Source organism: Nelumbo lutea, chromosome 1, assembly GCF_056320005.1.
Source record: "Nelumbo lutea isolate HS-2025 chromosome 1, American lotus-T2T, whole genome shotgun sequence".
NCBI classification, from domain to species: domain Eukaryota; kingdom Viridiplantae; phylum Streptophyta; class Magnoliopsida; order Proteales; family Nelumbonaceae; genus Nelumbo; species Nelumbo lutea.
Window position 1 is genome coordinate 151,251,335 of NC_142684.1, and position 19,356 is coordinate 151,270,690.

Here is a 19,356-nt window from a genome sequence, read left to right on the forward strand (position 1 = left end):
AGAAAAACAAGATATGATTTCTCCCCAATAAACAAGAGTCATTTCTATAATAATTTGGGGATGAGCAGATTTATTGTTAAAGCACATGTCATTTCTATTCTTCCAAATAAACCAAAGCAATACTGCCAACTTTTCTATAACAAACAGTTCACTCTCAAAGCACTGGACCACCAGTCATTTATCGAATTGTCATTAGAACTTGGAATCAGCAGCAAGGATCCCACCCTTAACCAAATTTGCTTAGTAAAGGAGCACATAATAAACCAATGCTTAAATGTTTCATTTTCATTGCAAAGTTCACATTTGGGATTCAAATTCATGCCTCTAGAAAAATGAACTTACTTTTAGTTGGAAGTTTGTCATTGAGTAGGAGGAATAAGAATACTTCAATTTTTTTATGAACGTTAAGATTCCAAAAAGACCTTTGACAAAGGAGGAATAAGAATACTTCAATTTTTTTATGAACGTTAAGATTCCAAAAAGACCTTTGACAAATAGCACCAAAACCACTTTCACCATTCCGACTACACTCTTCATTGTAGGCCAATTTTACAAGTTAAATTCATCTTTTATTGGTGGATAAGGTAATTAGGCAGCTGCACACTTGGTCGCTAGATCACATGGAAAGCTTTTGTGCAAAAACTAAATTTTGTTGATACCCCACCCCTGTGGTTATCAGAAATCCTACAACAGGACAGGAGCAAGGCTTCCAATTAGGATATTCCTCTAGAGTCAAGTGTAGTTGGCTTTTAACGGTTGTAGGTTTTAATCTATGTCATTTTCGTTTCTTTCCTTTCTGGTTTTAGATTTATTGTTGTTTTGATTTTGTTAATCTGGGGGAAAGTTGGTTAAGGGGAAAATTTACCAATTTTTTTGTGTTTGTTCCCATGTAGATAAATATTTTTTCCTACATGGGGAAAATGTAAAAACAAGCTTGACAAAATTGTCCATTAAATAGGATTTAAAAATAAAAGAAAACAAGGATATAAAATAGTAACACAAAGAAATTTACCCGAAAAAATACTTACTTGGCGGAAAAAAATGGGTAAATGCAATTACATGGATAAGTGTTAGAGGAGAAACATTGTGCATATAACCAAGTAAATAATTTATCCAAAAAATAAGTATGGCCTTGGTGCTAAAATCTATTTTTCTTTAATCAAGAAAAAAATAACTTTAATGTCAATTTATTTTGAATAAATACTCAATCTTCGACTAGTATTTGAAGGGGTTAGAAGAATAAGTTATAGACTAAAAAGAGCATGGGTTAAATGACTTAACATTCTAATTTAATAATGGATATGGAACCATATCAGAACGGGCAAATGAGGTTCTTGTAATCGACTCCATATACATTGGTGGATCTATTTTGAAGTTAGTGTGGGCAATTCCCTATATAGTATGCGTCAAATAAAATTTAGTTTCTTAAATGGGGTCCTTTTTTTATAGGAGAATAGGTAAAAGATAAAGAAAAAATATACAAGAATGGCACCCATGTCTTTGTCCCATGTAGACCAAGTTATGAGGTTTGGGATTTAGGGTTTTAACTTTTACTTTTTTTTCCTCCTTTTGTTTTTACTTCATTTCACATCCCTCCTCAACAGCTCTGTTTTATTTCTCTACTCTGTCTCCTTAAACCTAGAGATGGCAGTTTTACCCTATCCTTTTTACTAGGTACCCCAACCTCCCTAACCTAATTAGGTTGGGGGTGGAGATTGTCTTGACAGGGATGGGGATTTATAGGGATATTGATGGAGAACAAGGACTAAGGATGGGGAGTGAATCTTTATTAGGAATGGCAACGGGTGGGGCGAGGACTGGGAGTCTCTCCCCATCCTACTAATGGGGACAAGGTTATTCCCATCCCTGTCCTTGAGAGGATCCCCACTCCCTATGATTTTTTATAATGTCAACCATTTTGTTTTTTTTTTTATTTAAAATAATTAAAAATTACAATCATATTAAAAAATATTCAAACATATTCAACACCCATTCTATTGAATTTGGTTCACCTTCATTGTAAGAGCAGAAAATGTAATTAAAATAATACTATTAAATACATTCAATTATCTTTCATTAAGTCTCACATTTAAGTCATTAAATAAATCACATCCTCTCTCATTGAATCCAACATTAATACTTTTGTTTCTCACTATTAAATTCTAATAATAAATTTGTACACAATAATTATTAATACAATGAATTTTGATATTTTTAAAATAAACCTAGAAATGAAATCGTATTTTTCCATCTAGGTGGTGGGTAAGTAATTCAACCATTTGGGTCGAATGGATAATTCCATGATCTCACAAATGAATAATAAAAATTTAGAAATATAAAAAATATAGAAAATAAAGAAATTTTGAAAAAAAATGGACACAATTATATTATTATATATTTTTCATATTAAAAAAATAAGTATGATAGGATGGACAATTTTTTTAATGATTGGCACTGAATATACAACTTAAAACCGATGGGAAATGAAATAATTTTCCTATCTAGGGGGTAGGTTAGTGGTTCAACCTTTCAGGTCAAACGGATTAATTCATGATGTATAATTAAAAATAAAATTTTTAACATAGAATAATACAAAAAATACAAAACAATTTTGGGCACATCTATTATAGGGGTGAGCATAATTCAGTTAAAACTGAATTGAAAATTTTGGTTTATTTTTTTAGGGTTTCGGTTAATTTGGTTTTTAGAATTAGAAATTCGGTTAACCGAATAAACTGAACTTTTGGAGATCATATGCAATATATAATATATAACATAATATATATTATTTATATATTAATATATAATATAATGAAAATTTCTTTCATAATATATATTATATGTTATATGTTATAATGTATATAATATAGTATATGCATTATTAAAATCTGGTTTTAATTTAAATAACTAAAAGCCAAATCGAAAATTTTAGTTTTTCTATTATTCAGTTTTGATTTTGTTTTAAAAAATTTCAATTTATTTGATTTGGTTTTTAATCGAATAAACCGAATGCTCACCCCTACATCTATAATATTATATCTTAATCATATAAATAAAAAATAAGTATGACGAATAATAATTATTTTATCAGTGATATAAATTAAATGCAAATTGTAAAACTAGTATGAAAATGAAACCATTTTCATATCTAGATAGTAGGTCAACGATCTAATCTTCCAGGTAAATTGGGTTAATCTATGATGTCATAACTAAGTAATAAATATTAAAAAATATATAGAATCTTAAAGAAAAATATAAGCTTTGTATAAAGCATTTTGATACAATTCTAATGTTATTTATTCATAATATTAAATATGAAAATAAGAATTACTTTTATTAATGATGAAAATGGAATGCAAGATTTAAGTAGAAAATACAATTAAAATAATACTATTAAATGCATTCAATTATTACCTCTCGTCAAGTCTCACATTTAAGTCATTAAATAAATCACATCATCTCTTATTGAATCCAACATTAATACTTTTCTTTCTCACTATTAAATTTTACTAATAAATTTATACACAATAATTATTAATACAATGAAATTTGACATTTTTAAAATAAACCTAGAAATTAAATCATATTTTTCCATCTAGGTGGTGGATAAGTATTTCAACCATTTTGGTCAAATGGATAATTCCATGATGTTATAAATTAATAATAAAAATTTATAAATACAACAAATATAAAAATATAGAAAATATAGATTTTTTTAAAAAAAATGGACACAATTATATTATTATATATTTGTCATATTAAAAAAAAGTATGATAGGATAGACATAATTTTATTAATGATTGACATTGAATATACAACTTGAAACCGATGGAAAATGAAACAATTTTTCTATCTAGGGGGCGGATTAGTGGTTCAACCTTTTAGATCAAATGGGTTAACTCATGATGTATAATTAAAAATAAAATTTTTAAAATAGTATAATACAAAAAGTATGAAACAATTTTGGGCACAACTATAATATTATATATTAATCATATAAATAAAAAATAAGTATGGTGAATAAAAATTATTTTATTAGTGATATAAATTAAATAAAAAATTTAAAACCAGTCTGAAAATGAAACCAATGTCATATCTAGGTGGTAGGTTAACGATATAATCTTCTAGGTCAATGGGTCAATCTATAATGTCATAACTAAGAAATAAATATTAATAAATCTATAGAAACTCAAAGAAAAATATAATCTTTGTATAAAACATTTTGATACAATTCTAATGTTATATATTCATAATATTAAACAAAGATAAATATGAAAATAAAAATTACTTTTATTAATGATGAAAATGAAATACAAGATTTAAAATCAACCAAAAAAGCAAAATGGTTTTTTCCATCCAAGTGGTGGATTAGTGGTTCAATTGTCCATATCAAATGGATCAACACACGATGTTATAATTAAATAATAAAATACATAAAATTATAAAAAATATAGATAAATTTGGGTACATTCTATGATATTATATATTCATCATATAAAAAAAAGTGTGATAAATGAGAATTATTTTCATTAATAATGGAAATGGGATAAAAATTAGGAAAAAAACAAAGCATTGATGTCTAACACATGACTCCACTAACCATGTCAAATGGTTCCATGATTTAATTGGCTAGGCAACCGTAGACAAGTGGTTAATTTGGTGGTAAATGAACCTACAATTTTGAATTGGGTGGTTGGCTAATCAATCTAATAAATTGATTTGACCCCAATATTAAAACCAATATCAAACAATACATTGGAATTGCATTTTCCTCTTGTTAAATAAGTAATTATTATTATATCATAAATTAAATAATAAAAAATAAAAAGTATAGATTTTTTTATAAATTTTATGGAAAATTTTGAATATGTATTAATATTATATATTCTTCATATTAAACAAAAGTATATTTAAAAAAAATGAGAACTATTGTTAGTAAAAATAGAAATAGCTAAAATACAAAAGAAAAACAAATTAATGTATTAACCATAGCCCATTTTCCTGGTTAAATACGTTAGTGGTTCTACCGGTAAGGACCTAATTTGGTTTTTGACCAAGTCAATGGGTTTTTTTGAGCAATAAATTGGTTTAGGTTAAAACATACCAAAAAAATGTATCAAATTAACAAACCAATGAATCCAATAACCTAACCATGTTTAGGTTAAAACATGTTGAAAACTTTGATAGAAACTATAAGAATATTTGAAGTTAGGTCTTTGAGTTGAACGGCACTATACACACTGCCACATGCAACATGCATGCACTTTTACCAGTATATAAATGTATGCATACATATATACATATATACATATATATTAGCAAGGACCCTACGAGGCGGGGATTGGGGTCTCCGCGAGGTGGGGAGTGCTCTCTCTGTCTCTACCAATGGGGATGAAAATTTCCCCACCCCATTCCTCGCCCCATTTGGGGTGGATCCCCACGGGAATGAGGGAAATAGGGAAAATTGACATCCCTAATCTTTATGCTTTAGGGCTTGTTCGTTTGCTCTGATGTCTAACATTTAAAAGTGCAATAATTGCATTAGGAGGTATATTGGTATTGGTGAACTTTTCTTTCCTCGATACTCTAAATGTAGAGAATATTATTTTGAATTCTAAAAATTGTCAAATATCCATTTTAACCCCATATGTGAAAATTTTTGTTTGTCTATGTAATTCAATAAAAAATAATATTAAAAATTATTATAATTGATTAATAATTAATTATTATTATTATTATTATTATTGCATATGAGACCCTTGAGTTATAGGGAAGAAGAAGTGTTTTGTGTTTTGGGGGGTATCATTGGAAAACAAAAAAAAAATGTAAGATTCCTCTTTAAGAGATAAGGGATAAGAGGAAACGAATGACCATTTTCCTCTTAAAATTGTAAGATTTCTCTTAAGAGGTAAGAGTTAAGAGGAAACGAACAAGCCCTACAGTATTTCCTTTATTTTACATAAATCTTTTTTCCCAAAAATAAATTAATTAAAAAAGTCAAGGATTCAAGCCCTTGGTGGAAACTAGACCTATTCATGGGTCGGGTGGCCCAACGGGCCGACCCGCAATAAATTCAAGCCAGGCTTGGGTTTTGTCAAAATAGCCCAGCCCAAGCTCGGCCTAGTCCAACCTAATATTAAACTTAAAATTAGTTATGTGATTATGTCCATTTAAATAAATTTTTTGATTTAAGAATGTAAAATTGTGTTTTAAAATATAAAAGAAAGGGAAAAATACCATCTTGTAGGCCCATTGTTCATTTAAATAGAAAAAAAATACTATTTGAATTTTTAATTCTAATTTGAATAGGGAAATTTGTTTTTTTTTTCAATTAGGTCGGGCTTTGGGCTCAGGCTCGGGTTTCGAGCTTTTTACTAGGGCCGGGCTCGGGCTCGGGCCTAGTATCTTTTCATTAGTGACAAGTGAAAGCCTGGCCCGGCCCGGCCCATGAACAGGTTTAGTGGGAACCCATCTCCATCAAGGATCAAGGGTGGAACTTAAACTTTCTATCCAACGAAAAACAAGTCAGAGATAGGGAGTATGGTCACCACCCAAACTCACCCAATTATGATTAAGTTGATGTTATGATAATACCTACCTCCGCTAATCAAAGTCATGGAGCTATTCCACTTATAGACTTGTAGTTAGGCAAGACTTAGGGTATGTTCGTTTCTTCTTAACTCTTATCTCTTAAGAGGAATTTTTTAATTTTAAGAGAAAAATGGTCGTTCGTTTCCTCTCTCTTATTTCTTAAAGTGTACTTTTACAACTTTTTGTTTTTCAATGATACCGCAAAAAAACAAATAAAAACTCTTATATATAGAATTAAAATAGATATTTGATAATTTTTAGAATTCATAATTTTGAACAACATTCTCAGCATTCAAAATTTAGAGAAATGAAAAGTTCACCAATACCATTAAACCTCTAAATGTAATTATTACACTTTTATATGTCAGACTTTAGAGCAAACGAACATACCCTTAAGTGATGGCAATGATGTATTATACATATTTGTTACAGGATTTGATGGATTATCTTCCTTTTGGTTCGAATTCTTGACATATTATCTTGAAAATTAGGATTCATAACAAACTTTTTTTTTCTATAATCTGTGTGGGGAGATGATCAGCTATCCTAGGCTCCCGATGAGGGCAGATTTGGCCCTCTAGTGAAATTGTGACACGTGGCACCTCGTGACAACTAGGAAAACACCCAGCCAACAAACTTACGAAGTTGGTGACCCACCCGGGCACCAGTCTGGCCGGCCTGGCGTGGCTTGACGCGCCTGCGCGACCTGCGCATGGCACACGCGACCTACGCGGCGCGCGCGCGGCCTGCGCGAACTGCGCATGGCACGCGTGACCTGCGCGACACGCGGCCTGTGCGAATTGCGCACAGCCTACGCGAGCTACGTGGGGCATGCGGCCTGCGCGACCTGGCCGACCTGGACCAGCCTAGCGCATGATCCGACCAAGGCGCCCACCAACTGACACAGGCGCCAGCTTGACGACTTGGTCTAGACACTGACCCGCCAATTGACACAGGCACCGACCTGACGACCTGGCCTAGACACTGACCCGCCAACTGACGCAGGCACCCCTCTGACAACCCGGCCCAGGCACCGACCTGGCCGCCTGACACAAGCGCCAGCCTGACGACCTCGAGGAGTTCACCACCGTACCCCGGTTCTGACAAGATGCGACGGGTCTTACCGTTTGGAGGCTTTTCACCCACCTAACCCGCGAGAACTTCGGTATATAAAGACCTCACCCCCCAAAGGGGAGAGGGATGGAAAAAAGGGAAGTAACCCCTGCTCTCTAGCTCTCTCATATTATCTTCAAAGCTCTCTACAATAAGAGTGCTAACTTAAGCATCGAAGAACCCCCATCGGGAAAATACCCCCGGGACCTCTGATTCAATTCTCGCAAGTCCTTCAGCTCCCGCTGCCTACAAAGAGGAGGAAAAGATGGAGTTCTCGTAGGTCTCTCAGCTCCCGCCACCTACAAAGAGGAGGAAAAGATGAAGTTCTCACAGGTCCCTCATCTCCCACAGCCTATAAAGGAAAGAAGACCACCTCATGCTGAGGGCAGTCAGATTGTGCTGCACCAGGGAGCTCCAGCATTCTCTAAGGCATCGGCCGCCTAGTAGGCAGTTCGCCACCAGGCAGTTTGCCCCCAGGGAGTTCACCACCAGGCAGTTCGCCATCAGGCAGTTTGCCACCAGGGAGTTCGCCAGGCAGTTCGCCACTAGGCAGCTCGCCACCAGGCAGTTCGCCACCAGGCAGTTCGCCACCAGGGAGTTTGCCACCAGGCAGTTCATCCCCAGGCAGTTCGCCACCAAGCAGTTCGCCACCAGGGAGTTCACCCCCAGGTAGTTCGCCACCAGGGAGCACCACCAGGCAGTTCGCCACCAGGCAATTCGCCACCTGGCAATTTGTCACCAAGTAGCTCTCCACCAAGGGGCTTGTCACCGGACAGTTCGCCACCAAGCAGTTCGTCACCAAGTAGTTCTCCCCCAGGGAGTTCGCCACCAAGTAGCTCGTCACTAAGGCACACCACCACCGGGTCAAATAATGAGGTACTTAGCCAAAAGATTTTGCATCACAAAACATTGGTACGTGGCCGAAAACGGTTACATCAGCTCCTATCTAGCTTATTTGGATTCCGACTTGGCAACTTCTATTGTTTGGATGCTTCTCTTCTCGAAAACGGGCAATGGGTTACATTGGCAAGCATCACTGCATCACGCATTCACCCACACCCAAACGATACCTACCCCATTAAGTAAGTATTACGTATGTACACGTTCCCAAACAGCACCTGGTATTTCTCTCTAGAAACTACGGATGACCGGCTGACCACTTGAATTCTCACGTGTTCATCAATCCTCATAAGCACTAACGCACGGTCACAAACACCGTTAACGGGAATGTTCTCAAGTTCGTCAGTTCATTTTAGCATTTTATTCTGTGGTCACGCTAAATTGCGCCAATCGGCCAATAATCTAATGTCGTTCCGGCGACATCCTATAAATTTCCAGTCGCGCCAAGTTCTTACTATTTATTTTCTCTATCTTCTCTTTGATATTCATTTTTTTTTTCAGACAGAACGAAGTGCCCAATTCGTAGAGTCCGATCGTCTCAATTCAATTGAGGTAATTCTTCCGTTCTTTTCCGGTCTGGGCATATTTAGAAATCGATATATCTCGAAATCTTTATTGTTTAGCAGTTTATTTATAGCAAACTCGGTTGAATTTCATCGATACTGGAGGGCCTGGTTCATTGATTTCAGGTCCTGCTGGATATTGTTTCGGATGCCTACGCCTTATTAGATTGATGGTCTTTTCGTTCTTAGTTTTGGATATATTCTGGCTCTGTCCTGTCTTCCCCCTTCCTTTTGTTATACTGTTATTCATTTTTTTTTTTTTAATTTCGCCTTGATTTTAGTGGTGCGAAAAAAAAAAGAAGTTTGATTCTAATTATTGTTCCCGTTTTGACTATTATATCTGCATTTTCTTTTAATATCGACATTGAATATTTGAATTCCCTGTTGGAATTTTGGATAGTTTGAGTTTATTCTGAACTTTATGGGAGTAGTCTAGGAAACCTATATTCAGAACTATTTCTACAGATTGATAACTTTTATATGGACAGCTAACATCTATTAACTTGGCTGGTTTTCGAGTTCTCTACTTGATACTGGCCGTATTATTGCCAACAAAATTTGGTAACTTGAGGGATAAAATGAAGATTTCAAGCAGATTGTGGTTTGAGACTTCAAACTTGTGGTTTGATCTTAAGATGAAAACCTTACTTTTACAACCGACAATTATTGTTTCACTTTCTGAACCCATGGTCCATGTCTTGAGGTGGTCTCCATTCTTGTGGAAGTTCTTGCATTCAACCTTCAACGTGTCTATGTTTCGCAACTAATAATTCTATGTCGAGTGTTTTGTGTGTGTGTGCGGTGTCGGTTTTTTTTTTTTTTTTTTTTTGTATTTTCTTGATTGTTGAATCTTTGCATGATCAGATAGAAAAGTTTGTTGGAGGTTGCCCATAGAGAGAAAGGGAATCAATTAGTACTTTCAAGCTTCAGCTTTCTTCTTTCTTAGTTACTTTCCTTTGTTTTTCCTTGCAGTACAATATGGAAAAAACACAGAATATCTTAGTTATTTGGAGGGGAAGGAAGTTGAATGTGGAGATAAATTCAGGTGCTACTCTCAAAGATCTTGGACACAAACTACAGAAGTTGACTAATGTAAAAGCGAATACTATGCGTCTCCTTGTACCACGCTCTTCTGATAAAAGCTCAAATACGTTCATTCCATTCTCTGGAGAACACTCAAATTTAAGCTTGCTTGAGTCTTCCATTGTTGAGGTATGAACCATATTCCTATACCTTCATTAATACTTTATTTCCTACATAATAAAAATTGTGCCTTTGATCTCACATTTAAATTGACAAGTGTCTTAGTTTTTATAATCATGGTTGGCAATATCAATGAGATTTGGAACAATCTCCCTATTTCACTAGAGGCAATACAAAATATTCCAAGAATTTTTTTCTCCCTTTATCTCTATATTGCAATATATCAGTGATATTTCAAATCTCATTGATTATTCAAACATCTAAGATTTTATGTTTTAGAAAATCGTTGTAACCTTATGATATTTTGTTAAAATCATTGAAGGTTTTTAGAAGTCTTCCTGAAAATCAAATGGAGATTTTGTGATTGGATGACTATCTTACTGTTTAAGTGTTTATGTGACTTGTAACAACAGGTTCTTTTTTTCTTTTTTTTTCTTTCTTTTTTTTTTTTTTTTGCTTTTTGATCTGAGAGAATCCTAATTTTCTCCTATTTGTAATTCCCAGTTGCTTGCTATGGTTTTTCTATTTTAAATATGCAATTATACTTATAATAATCCATGAAATTTCATTAACAAATTCCATGTTTTTAGTAATTCCCCCAATTGCTTTAGATTTTTCAAATGCCTTAGCAAGATAAGTGAAATATCCCCAGAATTTCTCATTTCTACATGGCAAAATGTCCATTGATATCAAAGTTGTGAACCATGGTAATAACTTCCCCCAGTGGATAATTGAGACATAAAACTTAGCTTTTTAAGGCTCTTGTTGTAGCTCTGCATCCATTTAAGTGGAGTTTCTCTGTTGGTCAAGTAGCAACTTGGTTGTATTGATCAAGTTCATTTAGTCCTGGAATTTGTGAATACCATTGGTTTTCCTTTGGCAGGAAACACTTGGTTGTCTCACATGGTTATTGTCTTTGTGGATAATGGAATCAACAATGAATTTCCGTATGTCTATTTCCTGAACCTGAACGATTTTTCACCATGAGAAAATATTAAAGCCCTCATCAATGCTGTTATCTTGGTTAAATCCCAAAAGATAAATGGATGCAGTCAAAGGATAAATGTATTGTGAAGTGGGTCTGAAATGTTCTTAGATTGTAATTTAAGAAAGGTTTTTTAGTCAACTAGCACATAGGAAGACAATAATCATGTTTAACATCACTGTCTATGTACTCCTTGCAAAGCAACTTATTTCTTTGCCTTTTCTTGAGCAGAATAAGCCTATTAGAATGATGGGTGTGTTCGAAGATGAAGTTGAAGAGGTTCTACGAAATGAAAAAGTTGACTTGAGGATAGCTGGATTTGATGAAGAGGAAAGGAGACTGAGGCAGCGCATGATAGATAGGCCCACAACTTCACTAAAACTTCCACAAGGAACGTATATCTTCTGTGATTTCCGCACACTTCACATTCCAGGAATAGAGGTGTGATCAACTTCTATAACCACTAAACAAGTTAAAACTTTGTGTTCCCTAGATAGATCTCTGTTGAGCTACTTTAGTTAAACACCTTCCAAATGATTTTTTTTTTTTTTTTGAGTTGACACTTCTCCTGCTATTATCTTAATTAAGCTATGCCTGTCAACCAACCTCAACCTAAGATGAAGAACTTGGTATTCCATATGCCATACCTAATCATATTATTTGATCAGCCACCTAATCTTATTATTATAACTATTGTTAATCATGTGTTTGTGTTTTTTAACAGTTGTACCCTCCAGCTTCTGAGGCATTGAGAATAATGCATATGCTTGCTGCTGATCCAGGAATTATTGCTATCATGAACAAGGTTCTTCTAAATGACAATTCCTAGTTATTACCTTTATATTTTCTGTTTTGCCATGGATTTTGTTAGACACTGTATTGTTTCTGTACTGTTTTAAAGCATCGATGGCGGGTAGGAGTTATGACAGAGATGGCTCCAGTGGGGTATGTTGGTATCAGTCCCAAATGCATTCTTGGTCTTAACAAGGTAACATTTGGGTTATACGCCAATCAGAAAACAATTGGGTTATGTATTTTGGTGGTACAATACATAGAAAAGTGAAAATTGAAGAAAAAATGTTATATATTGTTTTGTCATTTCTTATTCTCTTTACAGAATCAAGGAGAGGAGATATCTCTGCGCCTTCGAACTGATGACCTCAAGGGTTTTAGGAAATATGAGAGCATTAAAAAAACTCTGTTACATGAGCTTGTGAGTATAATTTTCTAACATTTCATTATAAAATTTGTATTCTGTTTGAGTACCTATGACATAATAAGTACCACATGGATCCATCATGACATTCTGTGGTCTTGAATTGTCTGTGTGATGAAAATGCCCATATGTCACTATTACTTTGAAAAAAAAAATTGTATTTAGTTGGATTGTGAACATTATGAACCCATGTCCTGATTGATCCAACATGGGACTTCTGGAAATTATAGAAGCCAACTCCAAGAAGTCTTCTGCATTCTTACACTAGAGGATCCAAATTCAACTTCCTGACCTTTCTGTGGATCTATTATATGCAAAATATGGGTATTAGGTACATAACTTTTAGCTTTCAATTGGAGGTGACTCTTTGAATCTGATTTTACTCAGAAATTCAGGCAGTTTTCTCCATAGATAATCGAGTGTTTCTACTTTTGTTGGCCTTTCTCTTATCCAATTTTTTTCCTACTGCCCAAATGGAGATTAGTTGGATTATCACAGTCTCCATTTTGACTTCATCCCTATAGCCCATCCTAAACACCGGTTGAAAATTTCACTTGCATACTAATTTTAACAGTTTAGGGCTTTACATCAAGTATAACAAGTTATCTTTAAATCCCTTGTTAGGAGTTTCCTCAATGTGTACACCAGTGCAACATATGTACATAATTGTATAATTATCAGTCAGCAAATGATCCTTCAACCCACATTGTTTTTTCCATTTTGTCTATTTCAGGCTCACATGGTTTACTCTGAACATGATGCCAACTTTTATGCTCTAGATAAGCAGGTATATATCTATATTATGTGTTTGCACTTGAAGCGTATACATGAGGTTTTGATTTGAAGATTCTTAGCCTTGATTTGCTTTTGTTCCAAACAGCTCAACCAAGAAGCTGCTTGTCTAGACTGGACAAAGTCAAGAAGCCACACCTTGACTTCTGTCAGGCATTCGGAACACTATGAAGAGGAGTTTTATACTGGAACCAGAAGTAGTAGTTCTCAAAAGCTTGGGGGCAAAATGTCAGATCACTTGGCCAGTGCCCGTGCATCATCAGTTGCTGCTGCCTACCGTCGTTTAGCTGAAACTTCCACCAACACCTCTGGGGCATTTGAAGTCTGTGAAGAACCTGTTCCTGATGATTCTTTGGTAAAAGAACATATGCAGCCTGAAATCCCCAAGGAAACTTGTGAGAATCCTAGCAGCGAGCCTCATCCTAATCACAACTTGCTTGATCAAAACAAGTTTGAGCCTGACCCCAATGATTCTCAAAGTGTTCATGCCATGGATTTCAAACCTTATTTGGGAGCTAACAGAAACAGAACTGAACTTGAGCTTGATCCAGATGATCGTAAATTGGCACAATCCATGCCTCATTTGAGAACTGACAGGAAGTTGATTGACTCTAATAACTGTGAAGAACCTGATCCTGATGATACGGAGGTGAACAGTGCTGCTCTAAAGAATAAAGTGGTGGTTGAACTGGATCGAGATGAGAATCAAGCAAATGAGACTATGGGTAGTGAGAGCCAGCTAACGATGAACTGCAGAGAACCTGATCCAGACGATTCTGAATTTGGAAGGGTTATCTTGGACTACAGAAACAGGGGTGAACCTGATCCTGATGATTCTCAAGCAATTAAAACTGTTGAACATGAGGTCCAAGTAGAGAATACTATTGAGGAGCCTGATCTTGATGACGCTGAAGTAGAAAAGATCTCTTTGGAATATAGAGGCAACAGCAAACCTGATCCTGGTGATTCTCATGCCAGTGAAGTCATGCAGGTTGAGCCCGATCCTGATGACAAGGAAAACTCCAATAAAAGCTCTAGAATGCATGCTGATGAACCTGATCCAGATGATCAAGAACTGCAGAGAATTCAAGACCCTGTTTCTCTTGTATGTACTCGTCTTCAGAAAGCCATTGAAGTGCTGCGATCTGAAGTTAATTCGACAGAAGCTAATTCTGTTCTTCAGACCCTTTGTAAGATCGTTAGGTAATTCTATGGCACTCGAATCACCATATTGCTATTGATATTTGGACTCTTCTTTTTGGTGCTTTGAGATATTATAGTGACTAATTATATTGATGCTCATTTCTTATAGGAATATCATTGAACACCCAGATGAAATTAAATTTAGGAGACTACGGAAGGTTCTCTTTCTCTCTCTCTCTCTCTCTCTCTCTCTCTCTCTCTCTCACACACACACACACACGCATATGTATATATTAATTTTAGGAGGCTACAAAAGATTTTGGATCTATGTTTCGTCCTTCCAATTCTCTCCTCTGTATTGGTAACTGATGTTGAACTGCAGGCAAATCCCATGTTTCAAAGGAACGTTGCAAATTATAAAGGTTCAAACATTTCCCCATTTCTTCTCATTTGTCTTACTTAATGTTTGATGAGATGTAAATGATGACCATCATCTAATTAAGTATCATGGTTCTTTATGTGTGACCCCATCAATTCATTGATCCGGATTGTCAGTAGCTGCACCATCGTGCTGAATAAAGTAGCCCCCAAAAGTCATACTGTATCGAGCATCTTTGACCTTTCTAAAACTTGAGGCCTGAGGCTCAAGGTAATATATTACTAGATGCTTCTGATCAAAGTGACTTTTGGTATGTCCTAGTTAAGAGGTGCTGAACCAATAAGCAATCTGAGTCCATGTTATGCACTGGGGCATAGGGTTTTTCAAGAGGTGCTGACTTTTGTTAGGCTCGAAAAGCTTTTAATGACTGGTCTTCTGCTTCTTTTGATCAGCTGCCATGGAAGTTCTTTTTCTGGTGGGCTTCAATGAAGATGTTTTGTCTGATGAAGTTGGGAGAGTGGAGACTTACATGGTTCTGAAAAGGAATGATCCTGGGTTACTCTGGCTTGCCAAGTCCTCATTGGAGATGTGCATTGCTTACTAGTCGTGGTCCTCCTGGAAGTGGTAAAGCCAAATGTTGGATTTGTACAAGGGATCTCTTTTCTGTCTTTGTTGTACGTCAAGGTAGTTTGTATTCTTTTCTTTGAGGTGGTATCGGCGTTACAGGGTGTTGTGTGAAGTGTTGTATTCATTGTGCACGTCCGGTTACAGGTACTGTTGCCCTGATTTGGATGTAATCCGATTTTTATGACTCTGTAAGAATTACTGTAGATAAAGTGGACAGCATTGTTTATCTCATTGACATTTGCATTTGGGTTACTACTAGGTTTTTATACAATGTGGAGATCATTTTTGGGATAAATTACCGAAGAAAATCAACATAATAACATGGAAATAAAACATACTCCCTATAATGCATTTTTATCTTCCAAATTTTTTGATCAATTATAGTTTCTCAAACTTTATTTACTTTCACTTTTTTCCCTTTCTATGCGGTTACAACTGATAGGAGGTTGAATCTTACCTTCTTAAACATATCAAATTGCCATTTCTGTTTTGAAAACCTGAAAACTTGTGCAATCTTTTTTTTTTTTTGATGAACGAAAATAATTTATTAATTCAGAATATAAGGCAATACAGGAAACTCATGAAGAGGCGCGAGCTGTTACCTCTTCTCTTCTAACAAGGTATTACATCATTTAAGAAGTGGATAAACAGAAATAAAAGGAAATAAAATTACATACCAGCCCAAAACAGATGATCCCTAGTTAGTCCATCCGCTAAGGAATTTGCTGATTTTTCTATCCAAAGAGAGGTAATTGTCATATTTCTTGTGAGCCAATTGACTTTTCTTAATAAATCTTTATATCGCCACATAGCTGAAGCTGGCTTTGTCAGCCATCTCACAACAATTTTAAAGTCTCCTTCAATTATTTGAATTCCTAATTGTTCAGCAATCTGGATGTCTTGTACAACCGCTAAGATCTCTGCTCTATTTGAATCTCCTATTCCCACAGGGCCTGAAAACAAAGCTAAAATGTTGCTCTCTCTGTCTCTCAGCACCCCTCCTATCATCGAAGGGCCTGGGTTTCCTTGGCTACTACCATCAAAATTCAGATTTGCCCAACCTTAAGGTGGAGGCTTCCACACTGCAGCTGCCTTGTCCCTCCTCGTATGACTATTGGCAGTCCAAAGTTCTTAGCCAATGAATGGCTCTGTTAGTATACAATCCTCCACAGTTTGTATGCTTCTTTCCTTTTCCTTAAACACCATAGCGTTCCTTTCTTCCCAAATTGTCCACGTCTGCTGTTCTAATACATCTCCACATCGTTTTTCCTTTCCTTGTAGGCCACACAAGAAAATAAGGATCAAACAGCTGACTTAATTCTGAGGACAGATTCCACTTGCATCCAAACAAAGAAAAAATCCAACTCCAAATAACACTAGAAAAAGAACAAGATACAAATAGGTGGGAACAATCTTCACCACTAGCCCTACAAAGTACACACTAGTTAGGGGAATAGCACATGAAAGGCCTTTTCTTTTGCAAGCAATCCAGAGTATTGATCTTTCTATAAAACACCTCCCAACAGAAAATTATAATTTTAGGAGGAACAGGTCTAAACTAAATCTTCTTAGAAGGGAAATCCAACTATCCCATGGAGGGGCAAAGGGACTTAAAAAATGAAGTACAAGTGAAAAAAACCTTTTGGATGAGGGGACCATAGTCTCACATCCGACTGAAGAGGGTCCAGAAAGACACTGCCAAGAAGAAACAACAGTTCTGAAGCACTACTAAGTTCAGCATCCCTCAAACCTCTCCTAAAACTTGTGCAATCTTTGGCAAGCTAATTTGGATGTTTTTATGCCATTGCTCATCCTACATTCCTATTAGATTTTTTTTTTCTTGGTTTTCATGCTCACTAGCAGGGACTGTGCATCGCACCAGATTTGTTAAGTTAAAATAAAGATAAACTATAGAAATATTAAGAATATACAATTGTTTTAATTAATAACTAGCGGAATAACCCGTGCTGAGCATGGGAGTGACACTGCTGCTTGAAATATCCGCAATTGGTGGAAGACATTGCTAGATTTCTTACTAAACAAAATGCAGATAGACAAATACAATTATACAATTGTCAGGGAAAAGTGAAGTTCACTCCCCATATCTTTGTAAAACTCAAGCTACAGCTGCAGTTGGATGAATTGGAAAGGTTTGGTCGTGAGGTAAATGTGTAGCTGGCCAAACCCCCACACACAGTCATTGTTAAATGCAGACATGCTAAAACCCAACCAAGACAGTTGCTAGATTTGTGGCTTTTTACCATGAAAGCTGTGATTGTGAATCTGTGATTGTTATCCTTCTCAGAAACCTCTTTCGCCTAATGATTTCTAAATACCAAAGAAGGATACCTTAATTCGAAAGATTGATAATCAAGCTTTTGAGGGTTGCAATGACGTGCATCCACGAATCTCATAACTTTAGATGGTTAAAACTAAAAAATTCCTCTTGTCAAGTAGTTGGTGCAGAATTTAGATGCCATGGCAGGTTAAAACTTTAAGTGGTGCGACTGCTTCGGTGCTTCCCCAAAGAATATAATTCAAGACAAAATCACAACTAAGTATCATGTTAATCAACAATTATAACATGTAACACATACGAAACCTATGAATTGTTTAGCATAAAAATGCAAAAATTAAGAGACAAAACCTGGCACAAAATTACAAAAATTCAAAGGAGAATAAAACCAATCACAGGGGAGTCCGGCATGTTCGTGTCCTCTGTTTATGGTCTTTCTTCTCTATTCCCACCTTCAACCTCTTGGAACTTACAATATAACTCTCCAATTAACATGTTTCTTTTCCCTTTCTAACCCAAAAAGAAAGAAGAAATTCCAAGCTTTCTAAAGTGAACTATCTTAGAATATATTACAGTCAAACAAAAATAGATGAGCTTCTAAAACTCATCATGTGAATCATCGTTCCATTTGATCCACCAAGAGCTCCACCAGTCCTTTGATAGACAACAACATGATTGGGTTGCAAACAGTCTCTACCTCTTTGAGCTTCTCATTCCTTCTCACCTCTCTGGTTAGAGGTATTCACGGGTCGGGTTGGGTCGGTTTATTGAGGGTTTTTCAACCGACCTGACCTGATCGGGTTACTTGAGATGGAAACCAAAACCAACCCACCAATAGGCCAAACCAACTTGATCGGTTTGAGTCGGGTTGGGTCGGTTTCAGTTTTGCTCCTGTACAAAAGAACACCTAATTGAATTCTAATTATAATTGCCTAATGGGTTGTTTATTTGGTGTAAAAGATTATAGAAAGTTAGAAACTATGATAGATTGTCTATTCTATTTGTAATTGCCTAATGGGCCTTTTAATTCTAATAAAAGACTAATTATAATTAAATAGGAAACTATTCAAATTAGGAACTACCGAACTAGTAGAAGACTAATTCGGTTTGGATCGGGTTAGTTTTGTTTTTTACACAAAAAAACCAAAACCGACCCGATATATCAATTTATATATTTTCTCAACCCAAAACCGACTGGTACTGATAAAAATCCGGCCGACTCAAATTGGGTCAGTTTGGGTTGGTCGGTTTGGTCGGGTTGGGCATTTTTATGAAGAGCCCTATCTCTGGTTCTCATCCAGCCACTAAAGACTAGCTTTGCTGCTTCCTCAAAGCAGCCTTCTTCCATATCTCAGATCCCAGAATCTTAGTAGCAGTTTAGTAATAGGTCTACGGAACCAGACGAGGGAAATGCTGCAGAAAAAGGTTACAACCTTTTTGAATATTTCCCGTATCTTAGTCTTTGATTTATATAATAGTTCCAGTTTGGTGTCTGGAGGTGAACAATTAACGAGAGAGTAGCACACAGATCGAAAGACCATTAGATAG

The 19,356-nt window shown here is 35.7% G+C and overlaps 1 protein-coding gene across 2 annotated transcripts; it reads left to right on the forward strand.

Annotated features, from left to right (window-relative positions):
* Nucleotides 1–8,927: 8,927 nt before the first annotated feature.
* On the forward strand, nt 8,928–15,743 carry LOC148878375 (zinc metalloproteinase-like protein). 2 transcript variants are annotated; one of them, XR_016102019.1, is made up of 12 exons: nt 8,928–9,156; nt 10,140–10,379; nt 11,587–11,796; nt 12,080–12,160; nt 12,257–12,343; nt 12,473–12,568; nt 13,305–13,358; nt 13,452–14,566; nt 14,676–14,724; nt 14,889–14,928; nt 15,062–15,155; nt 15,338–15,743. XR_016102019.1 is itself a non-coding variant. In XM_088953800.1 (11 exons), the coding sequence occupies exons 1-11, from the start codon at nt 8,932–8,934 to the stop codon at nt 15,487–15,489; spliced, it is 2,349 nt and encodes a 782-aa protein (XP_088809926.1). In that variant the 5' UTR covers nt 8,928–8,931; the 3' UTR covers nt 15,490–15,743. The 2 variants fall into 2 exon arrangements, 1 of the variants encoding a protein (XP_088809926.1); XM_088953800.1 differs by lacking the exon at nt 15,062–15,155.
* Nucleotides 15,744–19,356: the final 3,613 nt, after the last annotated feature.

Bases quoted from the DNA above. Each gene is read 5' to 3' on its own strand.
- LOC148878375 (XM_088953800.1), top strand. From the start codon at position 8,932: ATGTTCTCAAGTTCGTCAGTTCATTTTAGCATTTTATTCTGTGGTCAC. The intron at 12,344-12,472 runs GTAACATTTGGG...TTCTCTTTACAG, and splicing joins GCATTCTTGGTCTTAACAAG to AATCAAGGAGAGGAGATATC. The intron at 13,359-13,451 runs GTATATATCTAT...TGTTCCAAACAG, and splicing joins TTTATGCTCTAGATAAGCAG to CTCAACCAAGAAGCTGCTTG.